General features: G+C 46.3%; 1 protein-coding gene across 1 annotated transcript in view; it reads right to left on the reverse strand.

The window, feature by feature from the left end:
• The window catches only part of LOC119161158 (uncharacterized), a 131627-nt gene that overhangs the window by 34845 nt on the left and 75967 nt on the right, over positions 1-20815 (reverse strand). Inside the window, exon 7 of the mRNA XM_037413510.2 lies at positions 7140-7273. Coding sequence (XP_037269407.2) covers positions 7140-7273 — 134 coding nt within the window. The remainder of the gene's footprint in view (positions 1-7139; positions 7274-20815) is intronic.

The raw sequence follows: 20815 nt of genomic DNA on the forward strand, positions 1-20815 counted from the left end.
TCGCTGCTTTCAGCGCCACGAGTGGCTCGTGAGACTCGATAATGGCTTTAATATAAATAAAATTAACCAAAAATTCTGATGCAGGGATTTGAACCCGTACTCTCATGCACCGAAAAAGCGGGTCTTTAACACTAGGCTGCACACTCATTTTTTTTACTGCCTGCTTAGCAAACAGTACAAATCATTACGAGTGTACAGTGCAGTGTCACATGTTAAAGTGCTGTCTCATATTCCAGCATATGGGGGTTACAAAGACAGACGCTTTATCCCAACCCAATAATCTAAGCACGGGAGCCACTCTGGCTTATCTTGTGCCTCGTAGGCAGCCATAAAATATTGTACACTTTCTCTGAAGTACTTTCGAGTGGACTGGAGATTAACGTCTCCATTTCGTATTTCGTACTGCTATCCATGTTTGCCACACACTGTGGAGAACCAATACCATGATTATATAGTAGGGCACACCGCCTACGTTTATGACAGGTAGAAAACAGATGCCATACTGTGCAACTAACAGTGTTTTCTTTAGGGCTCTATGAAGGTTTTCCCAGAGAAAGATTGCATCAGTGCAGTCTAGAAAGATCTGGTCAACTGTCTCTACTTTTCTTCAGATAATGCAATCCACTGAAGGGGTGCATATTATTTTTTCTCGCATTGAAGGATTTGTAGGAAGTGTGGCACTGTGAAGTTTAAAAAAGAATGTCTGCACTGATGGCTTAACTCCATGCCATCTTCTTCACTCTACTTATGACGTCTTCCACGGGGCCATTAGGGTATAAGGTTCTATACAGATCTGGCAACATAGCTTCGACAAGGTCCTTGTACAGTCTTTTTCGCAAAACCCCAGAGAGACGCTCCATCGAAAGCCGCACTCTCCATATCAACAAAGCAGCAATCACTTCTTTCATGTACCTTTTAGACTTTCTTGTCACCCTGTTGACTGTGGTTACAATAAAACCAGACAAAAACTTGGACAGCTGCACATGTATCAACCGTTCTCAAAAAAACGATCTAGATTTCGTAAACATACAAACCTTTTGCAACTATCTGCGTCAGAAACAAGTGTACAAGACCAAACCCCCCAACTTTCCCAGAGCGGAACTGATTGGTTCGGCTTGTCCTTTCCACGTCAAAGCCCAGACAAATGCTGCCATCACTCTGTGTAGCTTTTGTACAGCAACACGTGACATGAATAGAACTTGTAGACATACCATACTCGTGAAATAAAAATTATGTTGATTACTGTCAACCTCGTAAAAATTGAAAAAATCCCGCCCACTCCACTTTTTTGTCTTGTCTCTTAGTTGTTCCGTCTCTTTTTTCCAGTATTCTGTTGTGTGGCCATGGTGTTGGAGAGGTACTCCTAAATAATTGTCAGGTATGACCTTCCATGTATTGCTTTCAAATACTGATGGTGTACTTTGCCAGTTTCGGTGCCATATCCTAAAACATTTACTCCAGTTGACTTCACTATCGGTGCAATCACAGGACTTTACATCATTTAGTACTTTTCTGACACTCCCCCGATCTTGGCAGAACACCGCAATATCGGCGGCGTAACTAAGCGTTTTTACATCTGCAGTCAATAAGTGAAACTTCCGTACCTGATAATTCTGTAGCACTTTCTGACATATAGGTTCTAAATAGATATAAAAAGCAGTGCCAACGCAGGAAATACTTGTTTTGCACCCGATAAAACTTGTATATTACCGCTAAGCTGTTTGTTTATTACAATCCTCGTAGTGCATCCCATGTACGCGATTCGGACTCCTTGCAACACCACAGGCCCTATATTGACATAGCCAAGGTTGCTGAAAAGTACATCATGTTTCACACAGTCGAATGCCTTCTCGAGATCAATTTGTAGCATAGCTACTCTAAAGTCAAACTCATCGCAGCATTCTAAAATATTTCGTGAAATGTGAAGGTTCGTAGTAATTGATCTGCCTTTTTGCCACAGGTCTGATGTGGTCCGAGTATTTCCTTATACATGGTTTGGATCCGCCTGGCTAAAGTACACATGAATATTTTATAGTCTAAATTCGCTAAAGTTATTGGCCTGTAGGATGTGACGGACAGCTGTATCGTAGGATCTTGTGTCTTCGGGATTACCACGATGTGTTTTCTTTGAAAAGATAATAATAATTCTTTCCTTTAGTACGCCTCGTCTAGCACCTTCCACAAAGCTTCTGCCAGAAGACTTTTAAATTTCTTACACAATGCTACACTTAGTCCATCTGGACCGGGTGTTTTTCCGTTCTTCATTTTTTTCAATTGTAGTTTCAATTTCTCTGCTTGATATGAGTGCTTCTAATCTCGCTTTTACGTCTTCCTCAAGCTTCAACTTAAGTTGAAAGAAATGCCGACTTTGCGTACTCATGTCCTCTCTGACGTCCCCGAAAAGGTCTTGGAAATATTCCAAAAACGCGTCCTCAATCTGGGATTTATCTGTGGTGACTTCATATTTGTATTCTATTGCCCTTATTTCGTTTCTTGTGAAGTAGCTCTTTTCCTACTTGACTCACTCACGCGCCATCAAATCGAACACCAAGGCACTATAGTTACGTACAGGGGTTTCGCATGCCCTGTCTTCGGCATTACACACACAGTTAAAATCGTCTAGAAATATAACTGCCTTCTCGCATGATAAATACATATCAAGATTTTCAAAGAATACATTCCTATCTTGTTGTCTATTTGGCGCATATACGCAAACAACGCGCCAACTCACACCAGAAAAAAGAAAATCACACGCAATTATTCATACGTCATTATCACCCCAGTGTACGCTTTTTTCGACAATACCAATTGTGTTATTTATATAGCAAAGACATCCACCTGAAGGACCTACAGAATGACTCACACAAATATTGTAGCTGGAGCGGAAATTTGAACATATCGTGTCCATCTGCTTTTCAGATTCAATTTTTGTTTCCTTTAGAGTGGCAATATCAGTGTCATTTTCAACAAACAAATGACGTAACTGATACTGTCGCCTCTGTGAGCGTAACCTTTTAACGTTGAAAGTTGCGACGCGTAGTGCTGATCCTATATTGTAAGCCATGATATTTTTTTTTCTTTTCGAGAGTACGAAACAGAGTGTTGCATTTTTTGGGCCACCCTCTTGCCGCGGCTGCCAAAACAGAAGAAAAGCAGCCGCCTCAATTTGTGGAGATAAGGAGCAGCGCCGAGACGCCCTGCTGTTGTCATGTAGTGGGCACTGCGTGGTTAAAATTACTCTACGGAGCACCGCTGTCCTTCGCGTCCACGCAGAGATGCCACAAGTGGTGTCTTCGTGCCCCGGTAGCGTATTTGGAATTGCTGGTCCCGCACCGCCCGAAAGAGAGAAAAGAAAGAGTTCAAAGAGGACGCCAGCGTCAGCGTCAGGATCGCTCGCACGCTATTGGTTTGTCTCTGAAGGTGACGTGCTGGTGACGCAGCGAGACCGACTAACTTGCACACCTGCGCCTCATTTTCAGCCATGCTCCCCACTCTGCCATTATTCCTGTCCGGCTAAGCAGTGCAGCCCCCGACATAATTCATGGTAACGAGGGACAGGGTTGGGAATACACAATAGGGTGCCGAAGAAACGACTTCCGTTGGGTGCTCGAGCTGCCTATTCAGACGCCGCGGAAGCCTCAGAGAGGGCATTGGTAACCCCCCAAGATGGCTCGCTTCGTGGTCGTTTGAAGCAAAAACATGGGGCGAAATTTCGCTCAGCCGCCAATCTCTCGAAGACACGCCGACAGTCACTGACGTAGTCGCGGAGTCACGAAAACACAGAGAAGTGTTTATGGCTGTTCCATCGTGCGGAAGCGCCCTCACCACTTCGGTGCCTTACATAGATCGCTACCGTGCGGCGAGGGCGCGAGCGAGTGGGTTTCAATAAGATGGCGATAGCACAGTGATAGTTTCAATGAGCGAAGAGGTTCTGACTGTCAACGTGAAGTGCCTCCGCGATGCCTCCAGCACAGACAGCAGCAAGGCAACTAATGCGACGTGGATCGTCGTATTAGTTGCCTTGCTGTAGCTAGCGAGTCACTCGTGCGCATCCGTCTGTGCAGAGGTCGACGAGGAGACACTTCACATGAGATGGGCAGGCCGGACTGGCACCTACTTCGCTGCACGTGGCTGCCATGCCATTCGGAACCACGTCGTTCACCAAAACATTCTTCACGTTTGATGGGCTGGCGCGTTATTCAAGCATGAGCATCTGCTATGACAGTCGGAATCGCGTTTCTGCAAGGTGAGTGACAGAAGCGCGATGCACGTATTGCGGGCGCGTGCATGTGTCACTTGACCTAAGCACGCGCCCGCGATAGAATTTGCGGGAGCGTGCGTACGTCAAGAGACAGATCTTGGTGCCGCGAACCGTGGTTGCAACAGTGTCTACTTCAGGTAAACGTTTCTCAAAAAAGCTTTAGTTTTATTGCAAATTTTGCGGCAATCCATCCAGCTTTTACAAGGCATAATGTGCAAATCACGCTCCTTTACGGGTTACTTTCTGTCCGGAAAAAAGCCCAAAAACTGAAGTCCCAGGAGGCTTTAGCGAAGGCTGCTTGTCCTTTGCCGGTGGAATGGTCTGCAAGTTCGGCCGTTGCTTCTTCGCTGGTCGCCTAATTCCGGGGGTTTCTGTTGGTGGTTATCCTCGACCAGCGTCTCCCGAGGCAGTCGAATTTTCACCACTAATGTCTCTTGGTGGCTTTTCATCTAGTCCACAGCCGGCGCTGTCGCTGACTTCCATGTCATCTTGCAGTGTCTTTGCGTCACTGGGAGCCTTCACTGTCGGCAGGAGCTGTTCCGGCTTCCGGCTTGTCTGTCGTTTCCGGATTCTTTGGCTCTGGTTTGGATGCCTTGTTCTTGAACTTTTCATTGTCCATCCTACTGACCCTGCTTAGTTTCACCAATGCCGGTGCCACTTGTTCTTTTCTCGCAGTCGTGCTCGCTGCCTCTTCAGCTTCACGCTCGTCCGTTAACAGCTCATCGTGGTCGTAGCCACTCGCGGGTCCGGTGACACTGGCATAAGAATGCATGCACTCGTTCTCCTCGTGGCCAAATCTTCGGAAGGCACCACAGCGTGTGACACGGCAATCTCACCGTATGTGCCCCTTTGCTCGACAGCGTAAGCACACTGGACGACTGCGCCTAACAACCACCAATGCATGCTCACCGCTTACGTTCAATTGGTGAGGCAGGTCATCAATTTTGACGGCTACTTTCAACCGAAGTGTCAGAATGCGGGTATTGGAGCCTTTCTCGCTGGTGCCTTTTACACGCCACCACTCCCTGCTGACGTCAGCCACTCAAACTTAAGGCTCGAACGTGCGTCGCACACCCTCATCAAGAACGTTGTGCAGCAGCCAATGCACTTTCATACGCACATCTTGGTTTGCCGGATCTATGATCAGACAGTGACAATTTCTTACCTTGATATTGCCCTGAGAAAGAATCTTCTTGACAGTGTCCATGTTTTGAACGTTACCGCCCACACGTAGCTCATCCTAGACGCCCCCAAAGCAACAACTTCCGGGTGTAGTCGCACGCAGGCCAGAGTGTCACGGTAACCTTCCACTCGATAAGGTCGGGCTCATACATCAGCGTGAAAAAATACCGTATTTAAAGCAATACGTCCTGTAGGAAGGGTTGGCAACACAGCTTTACGGTCCTTTTTATCTTAAAAAGACCTGTTTCCGCGGCTCAAAATGTCGCTGATGCCGCTCCACTAGAGTTCACCATCACACGTCCGTTCACTTCAGTGGCCGAAGTGGAATCACCTAGGCGGCACACTCATGCTTCCGTCAAGTGAATAAACCTACAGTGCATCTAAACCACATGATTTTGCACCCTTTTCGCAAAACAACTGCAGAAAGACAACACTTTTTAGTCAGACAATACAGATTTTTGTGGTAAAGCATTGAACGTCCTCCGCAGGACACGATACAGAGCGGATATAAAAAAATTGCACAAATCAATAAGATTTCTTCTTTGCAGAATTTGGGTGCCAATTTTGGTTTTGAATGTCCTTCTGAGGTGGCTATTACATGTCTTGAAAAATGAGTAGAAGCTATCATGGGTACGCCATCAAGCGGTTGCTCAGACCCTTTGTTGCTGGGCCGCAAAATTGCTCGTGTGGCCACTTTTTATAGTACCTTTCTTTATGCAGTCATGCACACTTATGAGTAGTAAGGCACCTAATGTTTCTTTCTTTTCTAGCAGGTTTCATGTTTTTTAGATCTAAAATAATTTTGAATGTGGAATTAAACAAAAGTACGGCTATGTACTGACGTTTCCGCACGTCAGTGCACAGTCACACATGTCAGTATATGTGTGTGCGTTGCCTAGAGCTCATTTTACACAGATGACATCACAGTTACATTCGCTTGCAAAATTTACTCTTATAGGTGTGTGGAGCTGCAGTGATTTTTGATTTTACGCGAGAAAGATAAACTAAATCAGCTTACATTTACTGGTCTTTATCGAAAAATTAAGCTTGCAACTTACCATCACCTTTACTTATTTCGGTGGTTCACTCCCCCCCCCCCTTTTTTTGTTGGGGAGTAGAAAATTTTAAATAGGAAAGTTGAAAGTAAAAGTGAACCCCACAACTTTCTGCATCAGACGGTGACATCTCAGCGGTAGCTCACATGGCAACGAATGAGGGGGACTGAAAAGAGATAGAGTTAGATGTAAAGATTAAGAGAAAAATAAAACATAAGGTGTCTCAGAAAAGTCTGAGGGCAGGATCGGCAAGCAGTCATCGAAGGGAGCACACATTGGACGAGACAACTGTGTGGCCCAAATCCACCGAACGACATCTGGTTCGTTTTTTGTGCGCTAGCCTACTGTTCTGTAAGATAGTGTTTAGTGTACCGTAGTGTTTACTTGTTTACACGGAAAATTTGGAAAACCATAATAACCTTCAGGATCATCTGCGATGGCTTGTCCTTACGTTTTTTAGTCTCTTATATTTTCCCTATCAATGAAAACTTGCTAAAAATATACGCTTTTTTTATGCGCGCTGTTCGGCTTTGTGCGACAAAACTTTTTGCACAAGGGGCGCCAGGATGAAAGCACGTGGACTGACAAAAAAAACCAAGTACAATATTAACAATGACAGCTCGTGCAACACGTTTACTTACACTTCAGAAGCTTCTGATTGTCCCCGCAGGCAGCCGATCGCACGTTTTCTATTGCTCTTTGAAGAGCAGATAACTCCATTATTTCTTCGTGGGAGCAGCCATCAAGCAAGTAGTTGTCGAGACATGATGTCGGACTGCACAGTTTGAAAGAAGAACGCATGAAATCTTCTTTGACCAATCTTAAGGAATAATGGCGTGATCATTTTTTGTGAATAAATGTAGTCACGCGCACAGGAGCTGCAAGCGTGCGTAAAGGAAAGTGATGCGGAAGGCTGAGTAGGCTTTTTTTCAGTGCTCTAACGCGTATAGTGTGTAATCAATATATATATATATGGGGACTGTACAACAAGTTAGTGCCCACCATTCTCAGATTTTTTCCACCTGCTATGTAGTACCTCGTCAAATATAACCAGACACAGTACTCTGTCTCTTAGTAGCAGGCCTCATAATAGTATTGAAGCGATGAAATGCCACCCAAACTTCTCGAGTTCCAGTGAATATTTTTGCGGAGTCTGGCCAACCTTCGATTGTTTATGTAACACGACCATGTGTTGACTGCTTGATTGATATGTTGGGTTTAACGTCCCAAAACCACCATATGATTATTAGAGACGCCGTGGTGGAGGGCTCCGGAAATTTTGACCACCTGGGGTTCTTTCACGGGCACCCAAATATGAGCACACGGGCCTACAATATTTCTGCCTCCATTAGAAATGCAGCCGCCGCTGCCGGGATTCGAGCCCGCGACCTGCGGGTCAGCAGCCCAGTACCTTAGCCACTAGACCACCGTGGTGGGGCGGCCACGTGTTGACTATTTGAACACTTGTGTGTGGAATAACTAATCCTATCAACGTCTATGCATGCCAAACCTCTCCAGTACTCATGCACCTTCGTTTCCGGACGGCGGAAATAGTGTGCAGAAAAGTGTAAACTTTTAATCCATTGAAGGCTCAGTTCAGATTTATGCAGCTTGTTTTCACCTAAAATGACATTTTGTATAAAAACAGTTTTCGAACCGTCCAAATGGTGCGATATATATATATATATATATATATATATATACATATATATATATATATATATATACATATATATATATATATATATATATATATATATATAATCAGCCCGACTACGTCCACTGCTGGACAAAGGCCTCTCCCATGTTCCGCCAGTTGACGCGGTCCTGTGCTTGCTGCTGCCAATTTATATCCGCAAACTTTTTAATCTCATCTGCCCACCTAACCTTCTCTCTCCCCGTAACCCACTTGCCTTCACAGGGAATTCAGTTAGTTATACCTTCATGACCAGTGGTTATCCTGTCTGCGCGCTGCATGTCCGGTCCATGTTCATTTCCTCTTCTTAATTTAGGCTATGATACCCTTAACCCCCGTTTGTTCCCTAATCCACTCTGCTCCCTTCTTGTCTTTTAAGGTTACACCTACCATTTTCTTCCCATTGCTCGCTGCGTCGTCCTCAATTTAAGCTGAACACTTTTTGTAAGTGTCCAGGTTTCTGCTCCGTAGGTAAGTACTGACAAGATACAGCTGTTATACACCTTCCTCTTGAGAAATAGGGGCAATTTACCTGTCATAATATGAGAGTGCTTGCCAAATGTGCTCCACCCCATTCATATTCTTCTATTTAGTTCAATTTTGAGACCATGCTTACTTTCTGATTGGCTCGTACGTGCAAAGTTGCTTTTTTGTTTTTTCTTCTTTTTCTTTCTTTTGTACGTCCCCGTACAATTTGAAGTGCTTAGGCTCTTTTACTACTTGAAGGAAATTGACACAAAATAGGCGGAGATGGAAGGTGAAAAGCTGACCAATTAGAGGAAACTCTCTCCTCACGAACGGCAGCGCCGGCTCCTCTCGTCTAGCGCGATGACAATTTTGGGTGACCCGACACGCATCGAGAGCCGGTCAGTACAAGATCAGAACAAAATATTTACTTCCGCTGACGTTTGGCTGCGCACAGTGTGGTTTTGTTGTTTCCGGTCTTCTTCGTTAATTCAAAACTTTTTGTAACATCGATCTTTTTTCAGTTTTCCTACTTTCCTCTCACTCCCGCAAACATCTTTCAGGGCGAAAGGAAGGCGATGAGTAAAAATTCTGAACGCAGACGTTAGTTTAACTCTTCCCCTGACGAAGCAAGGACCCCTCCCGAAACTCTGTGAAATAAAAAAACGTAAGTGTATAGTTAACAGCTCGCACTTCCGTGTTTTGACACATTATTATTGAGATATAACAGACAATATTGCCAAGGAAAGTATAGGGGAAGTTATTAGACAACACTGTAACGTAAATATGAAGAAAGTGGGCGAAAAGATAACTTGTCGTGGGCAGGAACCGAACCTACGACCTTCGAATAACGCGTTTGATTCTCTACCATTGAGCTACAACGGTGGCTATCCTCCCAGCCACTTTATTGGGTATATGTGAATTTTAAACGTGGGAGTGTTAGGCAGCGCCATCAGTAGCCATAGCGGGGAGTGAACACTTTTTAGTAGCCTGTGTGGCGTCACGTAGCACATGAGCATGTTACGAGCTGGCAGCTGAACAGTAGTCCGTCGTATACAACCTCAGGCATTACGTCTACCAGTACGCGACCCTCGTTAATGGAGAAGGAAAAGAAGTGTATACTTAAGGGATCGCGTTTTCGTGTTTTGACACAATATAATGAGATCTAACAGACAGTAACACCCAAAAAGTATAGGGGAAGTTATTAGACCGAATTGTAATGTAAATATGAAGAAAGAGAAGGAGTGGGTGAAGAGATAACTTGCCGAGGGCAGGAACAAAAATGTGTATACACACACACACACACACACACACACACACACACACACACACACACACACACACACACACACACATATATATATATATATATATATATATATATATATATATATATATATATATATATATATATATATATATATTAGAGCGTTCTGGTGCAGAACATCATTAATAAACCGTATGGTTCGTCGCAGAAGTTTTGAGGGCAACAGCCGAGCAGGTACTAGCATGGCGATGCATCAACTACGAACGTCGTCGTCTTTCTGCCTGATAGTGGTTCCCTCTACCTTTCGGAAGAGCACTGATTTTCTTCATTACATTTATCTACCTTCCTGAAAAAGAGCCATCTTGGCGACTTAGGGACAGGAGACTACAGTAGGGTTGTAGCAAGGTTTGAGGCGGTCTAGATGCATTGTCTCTCGTTCGCGGCGTCGTTGATCAGGAGACGCCGCCAGCGGCTCAACTATATAACTGACTGGTGATGATTACTGTACTACGTGGTAAGGGCCCTGGTACTTCGAAAGAAGTTTTGATAATGGGCCAGGGCTGAATGAAGGGATCTGATTTTGATTTGTGGGGTTTAACGTCCCAAAACCACGATCTGATTATGAGAGACGCCGTAGTGGAGGGCTCCGGAAGTTTTGACCACCTGGGGTTCTTTAACGTGCACCCAAATCTGAGCACACGGGCCTACAATATTTCCGCCTCCATCCGAAATGCCGCCGACGCAGCCGGTCAGCAGCCGAATACCTTAGCCACTAGACCACCGCACCGGGGCTGAATGAAGGGATATAGAGCCACACAAGTGAACCAGGGATATAAGACGCTAGAGCCCTGAAGCTGTCGCGATGGTGTTTCTGACGTTGTTGATCAGAAGTGGTGCGGAATCGAGCAAGCTGGCGACACTCTTCCGCGTACTTAGCTGCTTCGGAAATGGTTGTTGCCTCAATCGCATCGTTACGGTAATGAATTATGGTGTCGAGCATGCAGGAGTGCTCGCGTAAATAAAGTGGAAAGTATGGGGAGAACGCCGTGGTGGTCTCAGTCGCAGTATTAAGTGCAAACGTCACGAAGGTGAGAATGCGGTCCCAGTTTGAGTGAGCGGAGTCGACGTACATTGCCAGCATATCACCCAGTGTTCGATTAAATCATTCTCTCAGGCCGTTAACTTGAAGATGGTATGCAGTGGTGGTGTGGTGAATGATGCGGCATTCTTTTGGAAATGATTCGACGACTACGGAGAGAAATACGTGCCCTCGGTCGCTGAGTAGCTCACGTGGTGCACCATGACGTAGAACGAGGTGGTGTAATATATAGGAACCGAAGTTACTGACGCAGATTGCAGAAGTAAAGTTTCTGCGTATGGCGTAAATGATCGATTACTACGTTTATATATAGGTTCCCAGCAGGAGTGATGGGTAACGGTCCATAAATATCAATTCCCACACGTTCAAACGGTCTGGTAGGGTAAGGTAGAGGCTGTAGAGGAGCAGGAAACCGAGGAGAAGTATCTTCGCGCTGTTGATAAGCGAGACAGGAGCGGATGTAGCGGCGAACAAAGCGGCACATTCCACGCCAATAGTAGCGGTGGCCCAGACATGTATAAGTTTTAAGTATTCCCGCCTGTCCACAGTGTAGATCAGCATGAAAAGATGCGCATATATTGGACCAATGGTGTCGGGGAATAACCAAGAGCCATCTTCGCCGTTCGGAAATTTAATTCTGACAATAGAGCAAGCGATCTCGAATGACAAAGTGATAGGTTGCTGCCGCAGTTCTTGAGGTATGGTGTGCGAAGGAGGCCGACTTGACAAATCTATAAGAGAAGCGACCCAGGGGTCTTTTTGTTGCTCCAGAGGCATGTCAGTGACAAAGACTGAGGACACGTCATAGAACGATGTAGACGGGGAGGAATCGTCAGGTGGAAGAGGTGACCAGGACAGAGCGACGGCATCAGAATGTTTACGTCCAGACCGGTAAATTACATGAATGTCGTACTCCAGCAGACGTAGTGCCCAACGAGCAAGTCGGCCGGGTGGATCTTTTAAGGAGGAAAGTCAGCATAAAGCGTGGTGATCTGTGACCACGCTAAATGGGCGTCTTTAAAGATAGGGTTTAAACTTGTCTATGACACATATGATGGCTAAGCATTTCTTTCCGTCGTGGACTAGTCGGTTTCGGCTTTCGTGAGCGCAAGGCTGGCGTGAGAGACGACGTACTCATGAAATCCAAGTTTACGTTGTGCAAGCACAGCGCCGAGACCAACACCACTAGCGTCCGTGTGCAGTTCAGTCCGGGCGAGAGGGTCAAAGTGTCGCCGTATCGGAGGTTAAGTTAGAAGGTGTCGAAGTGTGATGAATGCATCGTCGCATGCTGATGACCACGCTGCGAGGTCACGACCGCCGGGAAAGAGTTCAATTAAATGTTTATGATGGATGCGAAGTTTCGGATAGAACGGCAAAATTACGAACAAAGGCCAATAAAACTGCGAAGTTGTTCATTTCATTGGCTTAGGGCACTCGGCAACCGCACAAAGTTTTGTCGGATCAGTAAGAACACCCTGTCTGGAGAAGACGTGGCCCAAACTAAGGAACTTTCGAGCACTAAGCAACACTTCTTTGAATTCAGCTGCCGACGAGTAGATTTGAGGCAAGTGAGGAGTGCATCCAAGCGTTGAAGATGCGTCGGAAAGTCATGCAAAAATATTACAATGTCATCCAGGTAGCACAGACATGCTTGCCATTTCAGGCCTCGGAGGATGTTATCGATCATGCTCTGGAACGTGGCAGGCGCATTGCAGAGCCCAAATGGCATGACATTAAATTCATTTATGCCATCGAAAGTAACAAAATCAGTTTTGGGGTGGTCAGCCTTCGCCATCGATAACTGCCAGTAACCGGAGCGCAGATATAATGAAGAGTAGAACTCAGCTCCTTCGAGGCAGTCGAGGGCATCGTCTATGCGAGATAACGGGTAGACATCCTTGCATGTTATGCTGTTCAGCCATAGGTAGTCAATGAAAAAAAAGTATTGAGCCGTCTCTCTTTCTGACCAGAACTACCGGCGACGTGCACGGGCTGTTAGAGAGCTGAATAACGCCACGCTTAAGCATATCACCAACTTGTGTAGTGATGATCTGACGCTCACCTGCTGACACACGATACAGGCACTGACGTAAATGGGCGTGGGAGCCGGTGTCGATGTGATGAGCTATGGTTGAAGTACGGCTCAACGATGTTTGTTGGTAATCGAAGCTGGTACGAAAATGTTCAAGCGATACGGTGATGTTAAAGCACTGCAGGACGTCAGTTGACTTTCAATGCATTGGGAAAGCGCATCGGTAAGTGATGGTAAGGAAGCTGGAATGAGACAATCGATGCTAATATTCTGGAGAGAAGTCTGCTCCTCAGGCACGAAACTTGAGGGAAAAAAATCGAGGTCATCAACGCTGCCAAGACAATCTCCCTTCTGTAGGATGGACGAGCAGGGAAATGGGTTCGAAACATAAATTGCACTAGAAAAGTCTTGAATCGAGAGGACGGCAAAGGGCAGCAAGCAGCACTTGCGGCGAATAGCTGTTTCAGCTGGTTTAAAAAGAACAGGTGAACCAACAAGGGTGCCGCAGAAAAGTGGGTCTGAATTAGATGAGTAAGGGGGTAGCGTGGTGTCGGCGGCGATGAACACTTCGCAGGTAGACATGGCGAGTCGACTAAAACAGAGTCACACAGCAGCGAGAATTCGACCTTGAAACGAGCACAGTTTATATCAGCATTGTGAGCACGTAGGAAGTCGCATCCTTGAATGATATCGTGGGAACAATGCTCAAGCACGACAAGTTTTACCGTATAAAAAACTTCATCGTTTACAACCCGTGCAGTTCACGCAGCGAAAAGCTGAATGTGTCGCGCATTAGTACTGCTCAAAACGAAGTCACGAAGAGGCGTCGTTACTTTTCATAGATGTCGGCAAAGCTTCTCACACATGACAGAAACTGCGGCTCCTGTGTTCACAAGCGCTGAAACTCGTACACCGTCAACAGAAACAGCCGTAACATTACACGGTGAAAAACGAGGCCTTTAAAAGTTCGAAAGCTGCGCAGTTCTTGACTCTGGAACTGCGGTTCCTAGTTTTCCTCTGGATCAGGCGGGAAACGTCACCTCATGGAAGAAAGAGAACGGCGTCGTGGTGACGGCGACCGGCGTGCGTTGAAGTGCCGTTGAGTCGAAGAATCAGGAGCGTCGTATGGCGCAGATGAAGCAGCCTCAGGTCGGGGCGCGAAATTGTAACCATGTAGCCTCATGTCAATATGGTGCATAAACCCACGTCGCTGGCAAAACCGTGCTACGTGGCCCGGGAAACTGCACGCGTAGCATATGGGGCAATTGTCTTGAGTGCTCTATGGATTGTGGGAGTGAAGTGTCAATCTGCAAGGTGGTCGAGTAGCCTGATGCACAAACTGAAGTGATGGTACGAATCGGCACGTGGGGATGTAAGAGTTGGCAGCGGGAAATCGTGGAGGGGTGACCAATGCTTCAACATAAGTGAGCGGAGCAGTCACTGGTGGTGCAGTGGCTAAGGGGAGCCCCTCGGCAACTTGCTCCTCAGCAACACGTTGTATTGACGTCGGTAGCAAATGTGGGGCGAGATCAGTGACGCAAGGCAAAAGGGAGAGCTGGTGGGCAATTTCTTCACGCACAAACTGCTTGATGTCGCGACGTAACGTTGGAGGGTTCTGCGCAAGGCCAGAAGACGTGAGAGCGGCAATGGTTACACCTGCTACAGTGGCGCGACGAGTAGATTTCCATTGCTTCAGGAGTTCGTCACAGCTTCAGCACAGCTGTATGACGTCGGCTACCGTTGGCGGATTTCTAGCGATGAGCATATGGAAAGCATCGTCAGACACACCTTTCAGGGTATGCTTGGTTATCTCTGCCTCCGTCATTGAGGAGTAGATGCGCCCGCAAAGAGCGACCACATCTTCAATGTACCTGGTGAAGCTCTCACCGCCTTGTGCTCCACCTCACAGGCGTTGTTCAGCAAGCGATTTCCGAAGTTCCGGACAGCTAGAAAGTTGAACGAAGGCCGTTTTGAACGCTGATCAGGTAGGAAGATAAGTGCTGTGATTACGGAACCACAGTTTGGCGACGTGAGTCAAGTTTGGCGACGTTAGTCAAGTAGAAGTAGAAGCTTGTGCGCATATTCTCATTTGTTGTGCTTGCTTGCCAGGTCGTACTCATCAAGTCAGTCTTCTGCGTCTTTGTCCTCAGTGCCACTGAAGAGAGGAGGGTCACGCTGCCAAAGAGGGCTGGAGCAAACAACAGCTGGAGGATTGTTGCCTGGGGGTCAGGTTGCTCGTCATCGTCCGGTGCCACAAAATCAACTGGGGGCAACATACGGTTGCGAAGTTTTAGGACTACGGTATTGTAACCCGTATCTCCACCAAATAAAGTAAGGCGTTTTGGCACAGCACGTCTTTAATGAACTGCATGGTTCGTCGCAGAAGGTCGGGGGCAACAGCAGAGAGCAGATACAAGCGTCGCGATGCACAAACCACGAACATAATCGTCTTTATATATATATATATATATATATATATATAAATATATATATATATATATATATATATATATATATAAAAATATATATATATATATATATATATATATATATATATATATATTGTTAAGACGAAGAAAGACGCTGGGGCTCGGGCACGTGGGCAGCTAAGGGAAGGTAGAGGAAGAAGACAGAATAAGAGCAGCTGACCCAGGATCGGATTTTGTCTATTGTTCTCTGTCTAGTACATTGCAATGGCGCAGTCGACGAAAAAGAAGTCTTACGTCCCGGCTTCGTCATCCAGGACTGCCGTGATAACCGCCGCTTGAGGACGGCGTGAAGGCCTCCTCGGCAGCTCTTCACCTGCGGCCACTGCCACCACCGTTCGGGGACGGCCTCAAGGCCTCCTCGGCGGCTGCAGTACACGCTACCGGTACCATTTCACAAGGGACGCCGTCCACGCGTCTTTGGCTATGGATTCTGCCGTAAGCGCAAGCCGACAAGTGAACCTTCTGTGGGAAGCCACCGATACGTTTCTTAATGGCATGATTTGGCCGCAAAAGAGACACACACAAGAAAAGGAACACTCAAACGACAAGCACAGGCGCCTGTGCTTGTCGTTTGAGTGTTCCTTTTCTTGTGTGTGTCTCTTTTGCGGCCAAATCATGCCATTAAGTAAATACCAACTAGGCCAACAATCAGCATTGATACGTTTCTTCATGGTTCGTCTGCAGTGCGGGCTTCTCCATCCAGGAACGCCGTTCACGCTTCTTTGGCGATAAAGGCGACAACCCGGCCACCGCTTCAGCTGCCCATCGGACCATCAGTGGACGGTGTCCATGCCTCCTCTGCGGTACCACGGCATCACCCAATGGACACTATGCTACCGCTTCGTGGCCGTAATATGCACGGGCTCATGTCCTTTGGGAATGCTGTTCAAGCTTCCCACGGCCTGCATTTCTTGTCCAGTACTCTTCCAACACATGAGCCGCCAAGAAACGCTGTTCATGCTTCTTTGGACGTGCGTGTTACCACCGTAAGTACTACTAGAACCACGTACTTCACGGACGCGAACCAAAGCGGCTCAGAAGCCTCGTGCGACAGTGCCGCGGAGCTGCGGCGTACCATCGCACTGCTCCGCGCCGAGACTAACAAACTGACAGCGTTGATCGCCGAGCGAGCTCCTACAATGTTGCCAGCATTGTGTGACAATAACGCAGTGTTAGATGTAGCCGCCTCATACGACCTTAAGGCAAGCACATCGGAGCAACGCAGGGAGCTTCGGTCTTCTGTGATCGAGCTCTCACACCAGCTCGACTGCTTCGCGTCGGTGATCTCTGCGTTGCCACCTGCCACCTCACAATCACCAGCCATCTGCGAACTACCGGAATTACACCGTGTCCGGACCGACGCCGACAGCTGGGTGGCAACCGTCAACACGATAGCAATGCGTGAGGCCTAGACGGAATCTCAAAAATGGACCGCGGCTGTAGACCGTCTTCGGGAAGGTGCAGCAGCGTGACACCGGTATGAAGGTTGGAAGCAGCAGTCATGGGCGAAGTGGAGCTTCAAGCTCATAGCTTTTTTCGGTCCGATTCCCTGTACCACCTGTCCATGCAACTCGACCTTCCCTCAAGACGGAACTCGGGAAAAGCCCGACCTACAGGATGCAACTCGAGCCCCCACCATCCGGTCATCTCTCTGTGACCAAGATGTAGGGAACAATAACGATCGTGTAATTCTGCCTTGCACAGGCACTTCTGCTGTCATGGAGCAGCGGCCCGATGGTGCACCTGTGTCCGGTAAGACTCTCACGGCAAGTTTTGCAAAACGCCCGGCGACAGGCTTCAACGAATGCCATCCGGAGTCGTCAGACCATTCGGTAGGTGCTGAGGCGCCAGCCTCCATCTGACTGGACATTTTACCACGTCATTGAACGCACGTGCCTGTGGATTTCACCATGCTCATCCATGACCAGAAGAAAGCGGGTCTGCACGCTTTACATGATTCAATAACTGAACATGAGAGCATTTGCCCCTTGCAGAAAGACGCCTCTCGAAAAATGTCGTATATCGAAGAGTTTCCTGCTGCTGACCCTTACCAAAGTGACCACAGTCCTCCTCTGCAGGTTGTGAACTCCGCATTGGTATTAGACCCGGGAATATCACTACCAGACCTTCCTCAGGAGATGCTGTCCTCGCGCTCGTTGTCGTTTGAGGACATGGAGGTGCTCACATCTATCGTACCAGACACAACTGAACACCACCAGACCATGATCGTCAGAAACAAAATGGACTCCTTACCACTTCACAAAGCAGGCCTTTCTGAGGATGCGAACAAGATCAGCCATAACCTGCCACAGTAATGTTTGCAGACGACTCATACATTCATTTTCGCAGACGCACATACGCTCAGTCGCGCAGACACCTCGCTCCCAAGGGATGTTTCTTTTGACAAAATCCAGACACCTAGCCAGGCTGAGGCCACTGCCATTGAGAACTTGTCGAGGACCAGCCCTCGTGCTGTTTCCTCTCAGCACGCCAAGTCTGCACGCGACAGTTCGCCAGAAGCCACCAGCTGGACAACTTCAGAGAGTTCTGCTGTGGTATTGATGCCCAACCATGAGCTGCGTCGCAACTAATTTCGAGAAAAAGCACAAACGTCCACACGGCTGCCTCATAGAGCGCCCATTGCAGTTCAGTCCACCAAAGGCGGTGGGACAAACAACAGCATTTCCATGTTACTCTGCGACCTTGCTGGAACAGTCAGGGCCGTCCACCTGAGCGGTATTCCACGAGTTGTCAAGAAACGCTGTACCATGGACGAGTTCAACCGCAGCGACAAAGCCATTTCCGCCCACCTGAGTACACACTGACAGATCGTCAAGCAGAGGCGCACCGTGGCGTTCACCGACCGGCTCGAGGCCGCCAATGTCGTCCACCAGAGACGCTTCCGCCCGACCGCCACAACGCAGTTGCATGTGACGGTCTGGCAGTTGCATGTTGCATTGTGGTTCGGGATGACCACCACAATGCAACCAAGCCCACCCAGCAGAAACTTTGCCGCCAGCTCCACGCGGCAATGTTTTGTTTCTGACGATCATGGTCAATATATATATATATATATATATATATATATATATATATATATATATATATATATATATATATATATATATACCTGTGCGTGTGTATGTGTGTGTGCATGCGTGTATACTGAAGGGCTAGCCCATCAGCCGAAATGTTTGTTATAAGTAAAAGTGTTTCGACGTATTCATGGATTTGTGGGGTTTAACGTCTAAAAACATCCATATGTATATGAGAGACGCCGTAGTGGAGGGCTCCGGAAATTTTGACCACCTGGGGTCTTAAATATGCACCAAAATCTTAGTACAAGGGCCTACAGTATTTCCGTCTCGATCGGAAATGCAGCCGCCACAGCCGGGATTTGATCACGCGACCTGCGACCTGCTGGTCAGCAGCCGAGTACCTTAGTCACTAGACCACCGTGGCGGGGCGAAGTGTTTTGACATACGACACGCTTTCTCACTTATATATATATATATATATATATATATACCTATTGTGAACAATAACCATGCATTGTTCTTATATGCAATAATTATTAGTTCTTTCATGTTTTTTGTGTTGCCGAATGATGTGGCTCGATTCTCTCACTGTTTCCTTTCCTTGGTACTGTTTTCTGTTTACAATACTTAAAATATATGTATTCATGTAAATACCCCCCTCCCAATGTGATGATGAAAGTATTGACTTTAAAGTATTGGCCCATAAAGTATTGACTTTATATATATATATATATATATATATATATATATATATATATATATATATATATATATATATATATATATATATATATATATATATATATATATATATATATATATATATATATATATATATATGTTCACAGATTACGAGAAGGCGTTTGATTCAGTAGAAATATCAGCCGTCATGCAGACACTGCGGAATCAGGGCGTAGATGAAGTATATATAAACACTCTGGAAGAAATCTACATGGGATCAACTGCTACCATAGTGCTTCATAAAGAAAGCAACAGAATACCAATCAAGAAGGGTGTAAGGCAGGGGGACACAATCTACCCAATGCTATTTACCACGTGCTTACAGGAGGTTTTGAGAAGCCTAGAATGGGAACGGCTAGGGATAAGAGTTAATGGAGAATACCTAAGGAACCTGCGCTTCGCCGATGACATTGCATTGCTGAGTAACTCAGGGGACGAATTGCAAATCATGATTACGGAGTTAGACAAGGAGAGCAGAAAGGTGGGTCTTAAAATTAATCTGCAGAAAACGAAAGTAATGTACAACAACCTCGGTAAGGAGCAGCGCTTTGAGATAGGTAATAGTGCACTTGAAGTTGTAAAAGACTATGTCTACCTAGGGCAGGTAATAACCGCAGAGCCTAACCACGAGATTGAATTAACTAGAAGAATAAGAATGGGGTGGAGTACATTCGGCAAGCACTCTCAAATTATGACAGGTAGATTGCCAGTATCCCTCAAGAGGAAGGTATATAACAGCTGTATCTTGCCGGTACTTAGCTACGGAGCAGAAACCTGGAGACTTACAAAGAGGGTTCAGCTTGAATTGAGGATGACGCAGCGAGCAATGGAAAGAAAAATGGTAGGTGTAACCTTAAGAGACAAGAAGAGAGCAGAGTGGATTAGGGGACAAACGGGGGTTAAGGATTTCATAGTTGAAATAAAGAAAAGGAAATGGACATGGGCCGGGCATGTAGCGCGTAGACAGGATAACCGCTGGTCATTAAGGGTAACTAACTGGATTCCCAGAGAAGGGAAGCGGGTTAGGGGGAGACAGAAGGTTAGGTGGGCAGACGAGATTAAGACGTTTGCGGGTGTAAATTGGCATCAGCAAGCACAGGACTGGGTTAACTGGCGGAACATGGGAGAGGCCTTTGTTCTGCAGTGGACGTAGTGAGGCTGCTGCTGCTGATGATATATATATATATATATATATATATATATATATATATATATATATATATATATATATATATATATATATATATATATATATATATATATATATATATATATATATATATATATATATATATATATATAGGGCTCGTTTTTCCGCGTTTTTGACACAATAATAATGAGATGTACAGACAATACTGCCAAGGTATGTATAGGAGAGCTTATAAGAACCAAGGTAATATAAATAGCAAGAAAGAAAAGTGGGTGAAAAAATAACTTGCCGTGAGCAGGAATCGAGCCTACGACCTCCGAATAACGCGTTCGATGATCTA

This window comes from Rhipicephalus microplus, chromosome X (genome assembly GCF_043290135.1).
Source record: "Rhipicephalus microplus isolate Deutch F79 chromosome X, USDA_Rmic, whole genome shotgun sequence".
Classification (NCBI taxonomy): Eukaryota; Metazoa; Arthropoda; class Arachnida; order Ixodida; family Ixodidae; genus Rhipicephalus; species Rhipicephalus microplus.